This window comes from Sebastes fasciatus, chromosome 17, assembly GCF_043250625.1.
Source record: "Sebastes fasciatus isolate fSebFas1 chromosome 17, fSebFas1.pri, whole genome shotgun sequence".
Classification (NCBI taxonomy): domain Eukaryota; kingdom Metazoa; phylum Chordata; class Actinopteri; order Perciformes; family Sebastidae; genus Sebastes; species Sebastes fasciatus.
In genome coordinates this window covers 19,048,112-19,065,171 of record NC_133811.1, presented here as the reverse complement: position 1 = coordinate 19,065,171, position 17,060 = coordinate 19,048,112, and the positions used below count along the sequence as shown (strand labels likewise).

The following is a 17,060-nucleotide window of genomic DNA, read 5'->3' as shown; positions in this document are numbered from 1 at the left end:
ACACACACACACACACACACACTGCAATGTGTGACTGAGAGACTGGGATGCAACACAATTTGGTCTTATTGCTTATTTGAGTAGATGTTTCCCCTCCTCTGTCATACCACACTTACCCTCTGGCAGGCTATGTGGATGTCTTTGGAGGGATTTTGCAGCTATTCCTGTCCATCACTTCTTTATTTTACACCAAACACACACACACAGGCAGGAGCTGGCTTTTGTGACCAATGAAAGCAGAGCAATACCTTGCCCTGAAACAGATGGCAAACCACCTTTTAAGGTCAGGCAAAATAGTTAACCTACAGTTGAGGAAAGGTTGCGAAAACCCATTTAACCGATGATCTGGAGTTATGAAGAACTATTAGTGAGGTTTCAGGGTGCAGCAGCTGTAACCGAGCGGAGCTTTAACACTCACTATTTTCCCCCCTCAGCTGATGAAGTCAGTCAGCATTTTTTTTTTTTCTCTTTTTTTCAGACCGTGTTGCTATGTGTGTACACGGCACAGGAAATATCTGTGGCACGCTGCCAAAAACTGTGAGGAAACCAAAGAGAAAGTGAGAGAAAAACGAGATGCAGATGAACTTTATGGTCAATTTTTGGAGGGATTTTTTTTTTCTTCTCAGCACAGCTGTGTGTTGTTTGTGTGTGTGTCAGGTATATATATGAATACCATAGAAGCTGCGTATGTCAGAGTGTTGTAACCCTGAGATATACCGTCAATGCTGTGTGTGTGTGTGTGTCAGTGTACGTTTGGCCTTGTGACACACCGCGAGGAGAAGAGTGCCAGTGAGCTGTCGAGGTAATTGGCGCTTTACCTGGCAGGCTTTTGCACACATGCACACGCACGCACGCACACACACACACAATGGATTAGATGACATTAACTACAGGAGGAAATGGCATAAATGAATACTTGCACAATATTTCTGGCTTATGTGTATGTGTGTGTGCACGCGCACTCACGTGTGACAGTGTAATGAGGGACTGCACGCTACACACACAAAACACACCCTATCAATCTCTGTCAGAGGCTGCAAACCAGCGGTGCACTCAACGGTCTGGTCGCTCATGTATGTGTATGTGTGTGTGTGCGTGCATGCGTACTGTATGCAGGGAGACGTGGCTGTCACCCATCAGCTCCATCATGTGCAGACACCCAGCTTTTAATCTTGTCCCCCCCCCTCCCCATCCTGTCTCCTTTAGCTCCGCTGAGGCCTCATCCCTAAGGCCCCTGTGCAGACCTGGGATATCAAAACGAAACTCTGCAAAAGCTTATTTTTAGAGCGAGAAAAAAAAAGACAAAAGCCTGATAAATAAGCTAAATATTCAGCCTTGTCAATATTGTCAAAAAATATTAAGCTTTGTGAAATGAGTCAAGTGAGTGAATGAGGTCGTATCATTTTTTTTTTGTTGTGATTACAGGAAGTTTTCAATTAAATGGAGATAGTAAACCATCATTTCTAGGTTGTTCTTCGCTTGCAGTTTTGTCTTTCATGACCCACCTGTGGCTTTTGAAGAGGGCCTATTATGCTCATTTTCAGGTGCATACTTGTCTTTTAGGTTTCTACTAGAACATGTTTACATGCTTTAATTTGATACTTTGTTTCATACGAACTGAGCTCCCAGTCTGCTCTGATTGGTCAGCTGGCCCACTCTGTTGTGATTGGTCAACTGAACCAAACTCTTTGAACTCTGCTGCGGCTCCGCTCTAACTATCTTAATTTGAGGGCGTGCCAAACTAGCCACTAGGCAGGTATTATGCAAATGTGTTTCTTGGTGACATCACCATGTTAAGGAAGAAAAAGGCGGGACTTCAAGCGAGGCGTTTTTGGCAGTTCAGGAGCAGTGTTTCTGTGGGGGGAGAGTAACTCCCTTTTGCATGGACTTTGGGCTTTGTAACTTTGCAGACCTTTTACATGCACAAAAAACTATGTAACACACTAAAGGAAAGGGGAAAAAAAGCACAATAGGTCCTCTTTAAGTAATCTGACTTTCTGTTGAATTACTATATACTATAGTAGTGGTGAGTGACGAAGCAGGAAGCAGTTGCATGAAGTAGATCTGAGTTTATACCCAGAACATTGTGAACTGTGAGCGTATTGGCGCGGTTCAGAAAGTCATCTTGGTGTAAGATCATTGTGTGCGTTTACTTCAAGGTTTCAAAGTTCAGGCACATTTGCACACACCCTGTTGTGATGCTGCTATAATTAGCAGTGAGTGTATTGTGTGTTTCAGTGTGTGTGTGTGTGAACAGAGTATACTAGACCCGGGACTGCAGGAATGAAAGACGAGACATTTATGAGCCGTTTCAGTAGCATTTTATTCATTGGCTGTGGGAGGATGCATAATATTAGGACGAGATTAACTTTCTCCCTTTCACACAGTCAGACAGGCTGACACACAGACTCAGTTGTGTTACCCCCAGCTGCACTGAATTCTTCAGTTTATCTTTTTTGAAAGCACACTCGTTCTTAATGGAACCCCGTGACCGTCATCTTGTTGTTACAGCAGCGTTAAAAACATCTCGGAGTGATTCATTTTCGTGTGACTGAGTTGGAGATCCTTAAATACACCCCGCGCTGATGACACCGTGATGTCCGCCAGCCACTCAGCCGAGGCCGACTCTTAATGATCTGAGTCAACTGGATGAACAGAACGCGCTCCCACACACTTTCCCACGTCTGTTCTCTTACATTACATTTGACTCAGAGGGAAGGAAAAAAAACGTGCTCACCGGGATGAGCCGACGGGATCAGAAGTGTGCTGCAGTTTAATTCAAATAATTAGCATACATTAGCTTTTTTGCACAAAGACAGAGTGTTTTCTTTTCTCAAACCTCACAGCTGAAATCCACTCGCCCCATGGCTCGACAAGAGAAAAGCTATTTCCAGTTTCCATTATTTATTAATACCTCTTTGTTGTTGCTCATGTCCTAATCTCATTTCCTTTAGTCATTAGCGTTGTTCGACATCAAACACAGCTGCTAGAGCAATGAGTGTAGGGGAGCGGGGGGGGGGGGGGGGGGGGGGAAGAGAAGTATGGTTATTGCTGTTGGACACTCACTAAAGACCCTTTTAACAAAGCTTGTCACAGTGGAGTATTTTTTAAATTGAGCTGTTAAAATGCTCAATATGAGCAATATAGTATTTGAATAAAATCAGTCTTCGCTGTCATGTGTTTGTTGCTCAGATTGAAACTGACTGGGGAAATATAGCCATGTCTTGGGAAAGGATGTGTGGTGTGTGTGACTTCTGCTGACCTCCTTTGACAATAACGTCTTCTGTCTCAGTCTCGCTGGGAGAGATTGGCAACACATGAACTCGCAAGTCCCATGATGCTTTTTTCATTTGCTTCCTAGCTATTCATCACCATAACACTGTCCTATCAAGGCATTGTGGGGAGATGCAGTCCTTCGCACATTGTTATGCAAAATGCGTCGCCCTGTGTCTAGCTGCAAGCTAATGCTATGTTATGGTAATGTTGTGTCTTGCCAATGTCACGATATGGCGAGAAACGGAGGGGAAGGATGCAACCGCAACAATACGAAAGGAGATTCCCCCATCATACAAAAACTTTCTGTTTCTCTTTACCAAAGCTGCCGTACCTTTTCATGCATTCATGCGTGGAAATGGACAGTCTGTGCTGACATTAGCTTGTTAGGTTTTGTTTTGTTTTGGACAACTGGTCTGTAAGTCAAAAGGCAACAAGGCAAAGAAATAAAGGCATAAACAGCTCTGACATTCAAACTTGCAGCCTATATTAATGTGTTTTTTATTGTCTGTCTGCCAGTTTCGATTTTTCAAAAAATAACATGATCATTCAGAACTGTTTGTTGTATCACAAAAGTGACAATAGTTTGTATTGACCCATTCTCTCTCTCTCTGTATGTTTCTACAGGATGACAGTGATGGGATCCCGTGGTCGGAGGAGAGGGTTATGCGAAAGGTGCTTTACCTCTCCCTAAAGGAGTTTAGGAGCGCACAGAAACGGCAGCTGGATGGTGATGGAACACCAAACTCCAATGGTAAGTTCATATCCACGTCCTTAAAACACTCTGGGGACTGAGCCATTTTGAGCCTCGACTCTCTTAATATATAAACGTGTATAGATTCAGTACTGTGAGGCACAAGCAAGTAGGGATGCACAGTTCTGACTTTTTCAGTCCTGATACCGATAGCGATACCTGGGCTTTGGGTATCGGTCGATACAGAGTACCGATCTGATAATTGTTTTTAATTAATAAGCTGTGTGGAAGGGACTGGGATCATTCTTTTAGGCAACAGCAGGTTTGACTTAAACAATGCTTTCCTAACTTTGTAGAACAAAATGTGACAAATATATACATAGCTTAGATATAGATATACTGAATTGTATTAAAATAATAAATTGTGTTCTAGCAAAATGTTCAAAATTAATAGGATTTACAATTCCGGTGTAAACCTTTTTAATGCCGCCACAAATGAGCAAAACTTAAACAGGAATTTAAATTCCAGAATGTAATATCTATAGTATATACACATAGAATTGAATTCAATAGATCAGCTATTTGAGCTAGTATCGGCCCGATCTGATCCGATGTGGTAACGGTCGGTGCATCCTTTCAAGCAAGTAATTGACCAAGAAGTGAATAGAAAGAAACTGTTTACTCTCTTCACATTGTAGCCCAAGGCCTCAAGTGAAAGAAAAATGGAAAACAAAATAAACTCTATTACACAGACAAACAGAACTATGTACATTTTTATCAGCATTATTTCGCAGCTCTTCGCCCTTTTGCCGACCTCGCCACTTCCGACAATGTCTGTACGCAGCTCAACACACTTCAGATATCTATCTTGATACATCTATTTACTCTCTGAAGGTCGCTTTCGTGTTGCAGTAGATTTCTAAAGGCTCGGGACACAGCATAGATCTCTCCAATCACGTTTATAAATCGGCGATTTGCCATTTTGCAACCGTCGTTGGCACAGTGGCTCTGCGCACGGTTCACCTCCTAATAACACAGCTAGTGATTGGAGAGGAGAGAGTTTCTAAAACTAGTGAATAGTTAGACTCCTGATCCATGGTCCATAGGCTACCAGTTGGTGGCAGTAACGCACCATAAAGTTGTTTGCCAAACGACATAAAACTCCAGTGAAGAAGAGAGCAGAGAGTCAACATATCTGCCAGACATGTTTTTGAAAGTGTCCAAAAAATATGTGTTTTCTTGATGGTTTACCAAACCGCTGGATCGATTATAAGAGCAAGCGTTGGTGCATTGTATCGGCTGAACCGTGCACTGCAGGATAGTTTTAAAGTAAGTCGCTACATACATCCGTTACAGAGATATTAGTAAAAGTATGAAGTGAGTGCTTTTGCAATCGCAGGCGACTAACGCGACACCAGGGGGTTTGTAAGGGAACTGTACCATTGTGTGTCCCTTCCTTCCACTCGTCTATTTGTACTTGGATAGACACAGATATATCAGATGTGTGTAATTGTAGCTTTCCCACTTTACCACAGTATGATTCAGGTAAAGTGGTAAGTTAGTGTATTCATTCCTCATGGTGAATAACAGGAAATAAAGCAAACTGACCACATTTGTTCAAATCACTTGAATACAAAAGTTGTAGTGTTAAATTCTGCCAAGTTGAGCCAGATGTTTGAACATACAGTAGGCTTACCATTGCATGCCAGTCTAAGAATAAGTTTAAGTGGATATCAGTTCCCATCCCATATTTGGAAATCTTTATTTAGCTGAGGTAAATTTAAATAGGATAAAATGACTTGCAATGTACTGTAAACAGCCCTACAACACTTAAAGGATTACCTTGAATTGAACCGAGTGAAAACCGTTCACTTTGTTTTGAGGAAATGAATCTGCTGCGCTAGAATTTTGCGGAGTAAATGTCAAGAGTTGCCAATTCTGTCTGGCTTGGCCGACATTAGCCTCTCAGTCTGGCTCTTCAGTCCTTTAATTGAAGGCGACAGTTTTATTAGTCTGTTTGTAAGTGGAGACTAAGCGTGTTTACTTTGACTGACTTTACTTAACATGGAGAGAATCCACCGAGAACAAATGATCAAGGCCTCTCATTTTCCTTTTGTTGTGGGTCAGTGGGCAGCGAGCTGCATTATATCACTTTGCTGGTTCAGTGTCACATTCTCAAAGGAGCCCTTGAACTCTAAAAGTATTTCCCACTAGTTTTCAAATGTTGTTTACGCATCAAACAGAGGGACTCTGATGAGCTGCATCCTCCACCGAAGAAAAAACCTATGTATAAGTGTTTTTAATCTTTTGCAGCGTGGACGTTTGCACTCATTAAAACGCGGACTAATAGAAACCCTGACATGAATTAATACTTGAAGTTGCTCAGTTAGACAGAAATCCAATTCCAGGTGGAAGCCCGCTACAGTAACAGTTAAGGGATTTTGCTGTTAGACCCGTGTAAACCTGAAACAACACAAGAAGAGTGAGAGCACAGGGGGGATGAACAGCTTGTTTTGAACCAAGCTGCCACCATGTCTTTGTTTGACACTGGTGCTCCAACACAAAAAAAAGCCCTCTGCCAGGCAGCGGAGGAGATTTTGAACTTCACACGTGCCTCAGAAGCTATTCTCAGCTGACATTAACACAAGCCAGACACCGAAAGAAAGGAAACAGGAGGAAAAAAGAGCCTCACGCCCAGCCAAAGAAGCCAGCCAGTCATCCAGCTAGGCAGGGAAGGGAGACAGGCAGACAGACAGACAGACAGACAGACAGACAGACAGACAGACAGACAGACAGACAGACAGACAGGCAGACAGGCAGACAGGCAGACAGGAGGGAAGTCTCTTTTGAAATGTAGCTTATCTTTTATACCTAGCGTTTTTTTTTTCCTTCTCTATATTATATATTTTTTCACACCTTCATTTCGTCTCTCTGTGTCTGTGCTGAGTGCCCCCTCCCCTCCCTGTAGCTAGTGTATCTCTGCATGTCTGTCTGGCATCTCATAGCTGCCACTCCAGAGCTCCTCGGGGCCTTTTAAGCCGCCGCGGGTAGCTGACCTTATCGCCTGAATAAAAATGACTCATTAGAAAGCGTCGGCGGCCCGTCGTGCCGGGGGTAACGACAGCAGCCCGCGCTGACACAAAAGGGAGCTGGGGCTGAATAGACGGGCCCCGCTGTTTTAGAGCACCGTGGGTTAGCGAGGCTTTGGAGGTCGTACGAGCGGCACAGTTTCCCCTTCTCGCACAGACGTTGCGGTGAAACTGTCAGCCATTTTGGAAGATCACGCTCAGCGTGCGTTACATCCTGAATGGGCAGCTCCTGCTGTTTTAGAGGACTGTGGGTTAGAGAGTCTGGGCTTATGTTGGGGCCAGACATGTGCCACAGTTTTCAGTCTCACACAGGCATTATTATGAAACTATCAGCCATTTTGGAGCCAGACCAGGCATGTACTGTGCATGATCCTTAAATGTGTCATAGAGTTGGAGAAGATGATGGATTAGAGATAACTGTCGTATCTAAATGATTAGTCGGTTAATGGATTATTTGACTGGCAGAAAATTTAAATGATTGTATAATTGCATAAGCAAATGTCAAAACATTTGCTGGTTTCAGCTTGTCAAATGTGAGGATTTATTGCTTTTATTGATTTATTGTTTTAAATTAGACGGCTTTGGACTGCTGGTTGGACACAATAAGCTATTTTTAAGGCATTGACTTGAGCTCTGGGAAATTATGATGGGAATCATTTCGTGTTTTCTTTAACTATTTTATCGCAAAATAATTGAAAGTAGGGGTGCAACAAAGAATTATTTTAATTATCAATTATTCTGTTGATTATTTATTATTTAGTTAATCGTTTGGTCAGAAAATAGTGAAAAATTGACTTTACTATCATAGTAGACTTACAATACCAGAAAATACCCACATTTCAGAAGCTTGTACCAGAGAATGGTTATTAAAGAGGACCTATTATCCTCATTTTTCAGGTGCGCACTTGTATTTGTAAGCATGTTTAAATGCTTTAATGCTTTAATGCTTTAATGTTCAAAAAACATTTAATTTAATTTAATTTTTCCCATACCGTTCAACTGGCTTTTCACGTTCTGTCTCTGTCTGAAACGCTCTGTTTGAGCTCCTTTGTTTTAGGGCATGCCAAACTAGCTCCTAGGCAAAGTGTGTTACTTTGTGACATCACCATGTTACGGAAAAAAAGGCAGGACTTCAAGCAAGGCGTTTCAGGCAGTTCAGGAGCAGAGTTTCTATGGGAAAGAATAACTCCCCTTTGGTGTGGACTTTGGGCTTTGTAACTTTGCAGACCTTTTACATGCACAAACAATTAAATAACACACTAAAGGAAAGGACAAAAGCATAATGAAGAATAATGAAAAACAAATGTTAGTCTATACACAGGATCTGGTCCAAACCGAGGCAAGGTCCTCTCTGCTTCGGTATATTTCGAGATAAGCATCCACCATTTTGGGAAATAGGTCTGACCGAAGGAGGTTACAGCGATACCTCCTTAAAGCAGCATTTGTCTCCCTCCCCACATACCTCCATCCCTCCCCAGCCTCTCCCTCTCTCCTCCTCCTCCTCCTCCTCCTCTCTCCGTCACTGCGTGGCGATCTGTTTTAAAGGGGGCGTGGCAGTCTGTCAGTCAGCTGCGTGTGTGTCCGTTAGTGTGTGTGTGTGTGTGTGTGTGTGTGTGTGTGTGTGTGTGTGTCACTCCATCTCCCCACCCACCCAGCCTTCTCCCTGCCCATAGCCCGCAATCATGCCATCTCCCCCAGCCACTTTGCCTCTCGCTGTTGGCAGCCGTCCATCTCTGTGTCCATCACACTTCCTGCTTTCTCCCGCTCGCCGCCTGCATTATTTAACAAAATGACATTATGCCCTTCTGCGTCCCGGCTTCCGCTTGTTCTCCCGCTCCATCACGGCCACATTCTTCCTCTCCTTTTTTTCTCATCCCCGTCTCCCTCCATCCGTCTGTCCTTCCGGTTGTCCCTCCCCCGATGCGGGGTTTCGTTACACATCAATAGGACTCTGGTTACTGCCTTCTCCGCGAGCTCCTGTCTCCTCTCTCCCTCCCGCTGCTCAATCTCCTCGATTATGTATCTCCACACCCCCTCCCTCCATCCGTCTCTGTCTCCCTTTTTCTCACCATCTCTCCCTCTTTTCCGCTTTGTCCTTCCTGTCCTCTGCCCCGTCTGTCTTAACTACCTACAGTATCTGTCACCCAAACCCTCCCTCCCTCTTTTTCCATTCTTCCTCCATCGCCACTCATCCTTCCCCTCCCTCTGTCCAGTTTCCCACCCTTCCTCTCCTGTTCTCCGTACTGTTAAAGTCGCATCTTCTTCCTGTACCTCGCATCTCTCCCCGCTACACTCGTGCGATCCTCTTTTTTCTCCCCGGCCATCCTTTCCTCCCTCTCCATTTCCCCGAGAGTGCTGTTGATGGAGGAGCTGGCCGCCGGCCAAAAACCCAGAAGGGGCTGAAGAGAGAGGGCTCCCTGTTCGCCCATTTCTCCGACTGTCCCCTCTCGGTCTCGTCCTGTCTGTCTGCCCATCTCAGGACCTGCAGTTCCTACCCCCTTTTTTTATGCATGTCGTCCCCTTTCCTTCAGCGCTCCCTCTGCTGTCACTCTGCTGTCTGTCTGTATTTCCCATGCTGCCAGCCCCTTGCGTGGCCGGAGTGTCAGCCGTGGCAGCTGAAACACTGTGTGGGCCCTCTGTTCTCTCTCTCCCAGCAGAGAGAGGGATGGAAGGTGAAGAGAATCCCAGTAGCCAAAAGAGTGAAAGAGATTGCATCTATTCTGTCCTCACGTGCTCTTTTTTATGCAACCGCTCAAGCCCCATTTTCCCCCTTTGATGCTTTAGATTTATGGCCCTAAACTGCACAACAAAGCAGATGCCATGATGTTTCTGAAACGCCACATTGCTGTATGCTTTTGTTCTGGCTTGTGGTAAGTGTCATGCAACGTTGTTGGGTTCAATTTCGCAGGGAAGAGCAATATATTTGGAGCCATTTGAAACCCTCTCGCCAGGCAGGCAGTCAAGTTTTACTATCTGCTTTTACTCCGAAAAGCTTCTGGGAATGGATACTACGGGGAGTTTCCCTAAAATTAAACTACCCATTGTTTCCTTTCATATTATCCGACAACTTTAATTGTATACAGGCCCAGACTGCTTGAACAAAGGGCATGAAGTATAATTTTAGTGCTCTTGTTTACAAGAGGGAAATGGGGATTAAAGTCTTGTATAACATTAGAATTCCCACTGCAAATTGTACGCATTTATGAGACGTAAGTCAAAAGACAGATTACTACCACGTATCTGCTAACCTAGAAACAAGCAAGCATTCTATCATAGCAAGATATTCACGGCCCTTACATGGTTCCCTGTACATTAGGTGTGTTTGTGAGTGTAATAAAGCACCTATAAGGGCTCTCTGCCCCCATTATGATTGTCTTTCCTATGCTATAGTTCCACTTATTACCACAGCTCACACTAATAGGCTTCTCTCAGCCCTGTGATATGCGATGTTACGCTATGCACCTCTGCTCGCTCCCTCCTGCTCTCTCGAGACTTTGAGGTGAGCATAGTGAGGCGATGGGCTTAGTTTAGCACGCATAAATTTGATTAGAACCCCCCCCCCAAAGGAGCAGCTATTGGGATGGCACACTAGCATTTCCCTCCGCTGCCCCGTCCAATCCCAGCCTTTAACCTCTACCACTACACCACCCTCTGGTCGCAGGCCTCCTCCACCACCAGCACCAGGAGCTTGAGTTTAGGCACCACACTTTGCCCATCCCCAGCCCCTCAGCCTTCCCAAGATTCCCAGCTCCGGCCCTCGGATGGGCATTCATGTGCAACCAGCATATGTCAAACATCTCTTTGGAGGATAGATGGAGGGAGGGAGAAAGTGGAGGAGGGAAGAAGAGGGGGGAGTGTGGAATGGGTTTGTTTGCGTTCTGCGGGGACATCACGCGTCAGTCATTTTCTGAGCACAATTAAAGTTAATGAGCTATTTTGTGTTTTTTTTTGCTCTGGTGCAAGTTTCCCTGGGAAAAAAAACGGTCCTGAAGTCGTGATAAGACTCCTTGCACCATCTCCTCTCTGTAGTGCTTCAACTAATTATTAGTTTTAAGTACTGAGAAATTAAAGCTTAAAGCTCCAGTAGGCAGAACGTTTCTGGCATCATTGGGCAAAAAATCCATAATAACCTTTCAGCATATTGTAATTCAAGTGCTCTGAGCGAAAACTAGACTTCTGCACCTCCTCTTGACTCTGATTTCGGGCTTTAAAAAAATGTATTTGCGGAAGACTTTCACAAATCACAGGTCGTTTTAGAGAGAGCGTTCCTATTGGCTGGGGTTGGTATTTCCTCAACTGATCTCAACATGGCTGCCGGGTCACAAACTTTCTCATTTTACAGCTAAACTGTACGCTAAAAATTGTTTCTAAAAACATTTGAGGTGAGAAATAGGCATTACAGTAACAGAATATTGATTCATATTTGATCAGCGCTGCCTAATTTGACCGTTTGATTGGAGTTCGCGAGTGATTGACAGCTGCTCAGAGACGGCAAGGCTCCAGCTCGGCTCTGATTGGTTGTTTTCCTCCGGTCTGTGAAACCTTGCAGATGCCATTAGGAGCACCGGAGGACACAGAGGCATGTGATTTTTTTTTTTCAGATGACCTGTTTCATTCACAACTGTCAGGATATAGTGACTGTTTTATAAAAATAACTTTTTTTAATCATATTTGCTCCATTTCTACCCACTGCAGCTTTAAGGGGAAACTTCAGAGTTCTTTAAGTGAAGCTCTTGATTGATTAAAGGCAAGCGGATGTGAGCCTTTCGTGCAAATCAAGACATTGTAAAGCAGTGATTCACCCGCGGCCTATAGACTTAGTGGCTCTCAAACACCAACATAAAGCATTGCCAGCAGTGCAATGGCCTTACTCATCACTTCGGCGCCTGTTAACTTTCTGACCGCAACGATGCGTGCCTGATGACTGTATCTCCGGTTTTCAGGTACTGACCTGCCCTGTGTGTGTAAGAAACTAACCGCCAGTGTGCAATCATGAGAAAGTGTGGCTGTGTGTGTGTGTGTGCGCTCATTCAGCCCCAAAGCACATTTATAAATCTCCGTTAAATCATATGTTTGAAAACTCCTTTTTTGCTGCTCGTCTCCATCCTGTCTCCTACACTGTCATTTGATCTTACAGCTCCCGTATCTCTCACATGACACAATGCCCGGGCTTGTTCCACGGTAGAGTCCTCGCTAACAGGATAGCATTCAAGTTGCCACTTATCGTAACCGGCGCTCCGCTGTCGTTATTATCTTAATTTATTTTCCTTTTGACACCCACTATTAGGAGTTTGTGGTGCGGGGTGATTGACACGTCCCTCCGAAGCATCAGTCAAATGGAATTTCACTGGGTGTGCTGGGAAGAATCCCTCAGCCAATCAGAGAGAGTGACATGCCAGAGTAAAAGTGAATGAAAAGGTTTATGACGGCAGCGTTCTTGGTTAAACAAACCACTTTGAAGCTTGACTGTTCAGTGAGTCATCATTTTGTTTTTGCAAAATAATAATGTGAGTAATTGAACAGCGTGCCATGCCAAAGTCCACTCAGGGGTGAATACTTGTCAAAACGGGTAAAATGGGATGAATTACTGTCAGTGTCAAATGTTTGATTGCTGCATTTCTCACTCTCTGATATAAATCTTCAGCTTTCAGCACTGTAAAGTGATATTTCAGCTAGTTTTAAACAGGTCACTGCCACTCTGACTCCCGCATTCATATATTTTAAGCAACCCTGAAAAGCTTTTGAACACCCCGGTTGTTTCCCTCCGATAAATTTGCTCATTTGCGCGCCGTTGTTGAATCAGACAGACCTGTGCGACACGTTCCAAGAATTGCCAGAGCTGCCCATGAGAAAAAACAACCCTTGTGATATCTATTTAATTTGGTTGTCTCCCTTAATTACCATTGACTTCCACTCCTCTGTTTGACCTAATTTGAATTCTCTGTGCCTGTTGTTGCTTTTGATTTCAGAATCTGTCTGGGGGCTTATTTTGTTTGTCTGAGTCGCTTGCTAAATATTTAATTGGGGCTCTGCCAATTGGGCTCACTGAGAACGTCAAGTCCAGCAATATCTGTTCACTTCTCTCACCGCCTCGGGCTTGTTATTTTAAATTCTTTGTCAAAGGGCAGACATCACGTACGTCAGCAGAGGAAAGCAGTTGCACTTGACAAGGGAAATGTGGACAGAAAAATGAATAAGTAACTCTCCTTGCTCCGACACTAGCCCCCGTGATGCTGCAATACGTGATGTGAAGGACCGTATGTGAGTTTGTCATTCTGTCACAATTGCTGGATAGACAACATGCCACTATTTTCGCATTGACTGCCGATGCTTTGGGCTCAGGAGCTCAGTGTATTTGCACACTCTGGATCTCTCTCTGTATTTCTGCCTTTCTTCTGTTTACCATGTTCTGTACACTGTCAGATAAAGCAGAACCACCATAATCTAATCAAAAGAAAAGCATCTACTTTGCCTTTAGCCCTCTCTTCTTCTGCATCAAATCAAAAACAAAAACAGAAGGCTTTATTAACACTGTCAGATGAAAGCAATGTTTGTTCCCCAGAGACTCGTGCTATATCTTTTATGCTGTATGGAGCATAAAATGTCCACAAAGGACTAGACCTGGGCGATAATTCAATATGATAATTTATCGTCTCAATGAAATCATATCGTAATTAAATCATCATCTAAATTGATAATAATAACAAACAAATGCTCAGAAAATCTCATCATTTTGCACTAACTTTCTTAATTCAATGAGAAAATACTAATATTGATATTCGATACCCTTTTCTATACCAAGGGGAAACTTTACACAACATTAAGGGCATATCATTTTAGATTTTTTTAAAAGATAAATAGCAATGTGAGCGCATCAACTTGCTGTTGTGGAGAAGAGAGAGCAGAAAGCATAGCTGTTAACCGTGTATCGATACTGTTGAAAATCAGTATTGAAACTCAAATATTCAGTATCAATATGTATCGATACTTCTCTATATTTAATTCACACAGCGGTATACAAAACCATGTGGTTATTTCATATAGACTCTTCATTTATTGAATTACCAGAAAACATGCTATATTGTGATGTATATTGTTATTGAGATATGAAATGACCTATATCAGGATAGAAGATTGTGGCCATATCGCCCAGCCCTACAAAGGACCATGCCGTTAACCCTTTCGGTGCTTCTCTCTCTCTCTCTCTCTCTCTCTCTCTCTCTCTAGGTTCCCTAGCCAATGGGCAACTGAACGGCTCGGGGTCAAAGGGCAGCCACAAAGAAGATGGGTCCTTGCGTTCTCAGGGCCACGGCAGCCGCGAGTACGGTGAAGACGGACCTGCAAAGAAGAGGTGAGACTGCGTGTGTGTTTTTATGTGTGTGTAGCGTTCCCCATTCTGTTGAGTCATTGGGTTATTAAAAGGCTTTATAGAGCCCTGAATGTTGTATTGGTGTAGAATTGTGGGCCTGTCTTGAGTTTATATCAAAGGCTGCTGATACTGTGAGCGTGAATGTGCGAGGCTGCGAGTGTGAGGAGAAACTTTGCACACGTTACAACGTGCAGCTTCGTTGTGATGGATTTCCTGAGTTCTGAGGGTTGAGAAGCTGCTTTCAAGTTCTTTACACTGTTTTACACACACACTTTATCTTCCTCCATTGTTTTTTTATTTTCCGTTGCTCTCTTTGTCTCCTCATGTATTCTCTCTTACAACATCCCCAGCAAAATCAATTCAAAATGTTTCAGCGCGACTTAGTTCATCGCATTGATTTTTGTACTTAGTAGCTCCCTCTCTCATTAAGCGCGTGCAGTAAAGATTTTGGAGGAGAGCAAGTTGTCTATTAGTTGTGTAATAGAAGATGACAGTCAACGGAGAAGTGTAAACAGCACCACCCTTTAAAGAGCGCCGCCGAGGTCTTTTAATGAGCACACCCCCTCTTCTTTTAACGCAAATGCCATTTCAGTCATTTATAATTAGCCACTTAAAGGAATGTTGCCATGCATTTCCAAATGAATCATTTACAAATTTAACTTGTCGCAGAGTACAATACACTGTTAATTTCCGGCAGGCGTCATTTTTTTTTTTTTTTTTTTTTAAAGGCATTTATTATATCACGAGTGAATTATTGAAATGGTGAAAAAAAAAAAAAAAAAATTCAGATAGATTGGTACAAAACACTGCTCTCTGTCTTTAGACAAATATTCTTGGAAAAATGGAATAAAGGATTGTTTGGATAATGTGATGCGTCTAATGCATTCAGCATGAAGCAGGTTTTGAAATCACAAGCTGGAAAATATGATTTACAAATAATCACGCTCTATAGAGTGTACAGCAGATTAAAATGGCTTGTGTGTGTTTGTCGAAGCTGATGTTTTTCCTCTGCCTCGACATCACATTCGCTCTCACACAATACAGGACATGTTCATGCTTATATTTTTAGCAGCCATAAACCTTTTTCTTATATTTTTATTCTTAAGCAGCTGGGTACTGTACTGTAGGTGGCAGGTGTATGTGTGTGTGAGAGTGAGTGCATGCTTGTGTGTGTTGTTTTGTTCTGCTGCTGGTCTCTCTCACACACACACACACACACTGACAGGGCATCAAAGCATCAGTGTAAAGCTAGGGGCGGAGTCTGGAGGCCGGACGGCAGCAGATGTCCCTCTGTAATGAGCAGCCCATACAGGCTCCATTCACTGTGTGTCAAGCACCTGCCTAAGTCCTGCTAGCTGTCATTCGATACTGTAACCTCCAAAATCTGAGCTCGGTCATTACGATCTTTCATCTACCTGGCGTTGAAAACAGAAGAGCGTGCCTCTGAAGCAGCTCATAAGGAATTAAACGTTTTTCAGGAGGCTGTTTAAGAGACGTAAAAGTTAGGGGTGTAAGAAAATATCGAAAATATTAAGATATTATGTTGTGTGATGCTGTATCGATTCTCAAAAACGCGGTTCTGCAAAAATGAACTCAGTCAATACTTTTCATTTGCAAAGATTTGCGCTTCCTCCGTGCTATGATGTTGGATGTTACGGGGACTGTGATAAATGTAAATGCAGATCCCACTGTTCTGATTGCATAAATAAAGTAAAATTGTGCTCTTTATACTATGACAGTTTTCCTAAAATTTTATTTAAAAAAATCAAGGGCTGTCAGTCGATTAAAATATTTAATTGCAAAATTAATCACACATTTTTTTATCTGTTCAAAATGTACCATAAAGAGAGATTTGTCAAGTAACTAATTCTTATCAACATGAAAGTGGGCAAATATGCTTGCTTTATGCAAATGTATGTATATACTGTCTTTATTATTGGAAATCAATTAACAGCACAAAACAATGACAAATATTGTCCAGAAACCCTCACAGGTACTGCATCTAGCATAAAAAAAAATATGCTCAAATCATACAAACTGCAGCCCAACAGGCAACAACAGCTGTCAGTGTGTCAGTGTGCTGACTTGACTATGACTTGACCCAAACTGCATGTGATTATCATAAAGTGGGCATGTCTGTAGAGGGGAGACTCGTGGGTACCCATAGAACCCATTTTCATTCACTGATCTTGAGGTCAGAGGTCAAGGGACCCCTTTGAAAATGACCATGCCAGTTTTTCCTCCCCAAAATTTAGCGTAAGTTTGGAGCGTTATTTAACCTCCTTCGTGACAAGCTAGTATGACATGGTTGGTACCAATGGATTCCTTTTCTAGTTTCATATGATACTAGTATTATCACTCTAGCTTTAAAACAGAGCCAGCTACCACCTCCGAATGATCAATTGCGTTAATGAAATTAATGGCATTAAAACAAATTTGTGTCAAAGGTGTTATTATCGCATTAACTTTGACAGCTCTAAAAAATTGCAATATATCGCCTTGCTTACAGTATGGCAGTATATTGCAATATATTGAATCGTTACCCCTGCATCATGATACGTATCGTATCGCCAGATTCTTGCCAATACACAGCACTAGTAAAAGTCAGAGATCTTAGAATTTATGAAAGTTGTAC

General features: G+C 43.0%; 1 protein-coding gene across 3 annotated transcripts in view; it reads left to right on the top strand.

The window, feature by feature from the left end:
* The window catches only part of jarid2b (jumonji and AT-rich interaction domain containing 2b), a 117,453-nt gene that overhangs the window by 53,414 nt on the left and 46,979 nt on the right, over positions 1–17,060 (top strand). For 2 of the 3 annotated variants that reach the window (XM_074614458.1, XM_074614455.1), the window contains exons 1-3: positions 539–557; positions 3,901–4,027; positions 14,284–14,407. In XM_074614458.1, the coding sequence (XP_074470559.1) occupies positions 3,940–4,027; positions 14,284–14,407 (212 nt within the window). In that variant the 5' untranslated portion in view covers positions 539–557; positions 3,901–3,939. Of the gene's footprint in view, positions 1–538; positions 558–3,900; positions 4,028–14,283; positions 14,408–17,060 lie in introns of those variants that run through there. The other variant, XM_074614456.1, reaches the window with a different exon arrangement.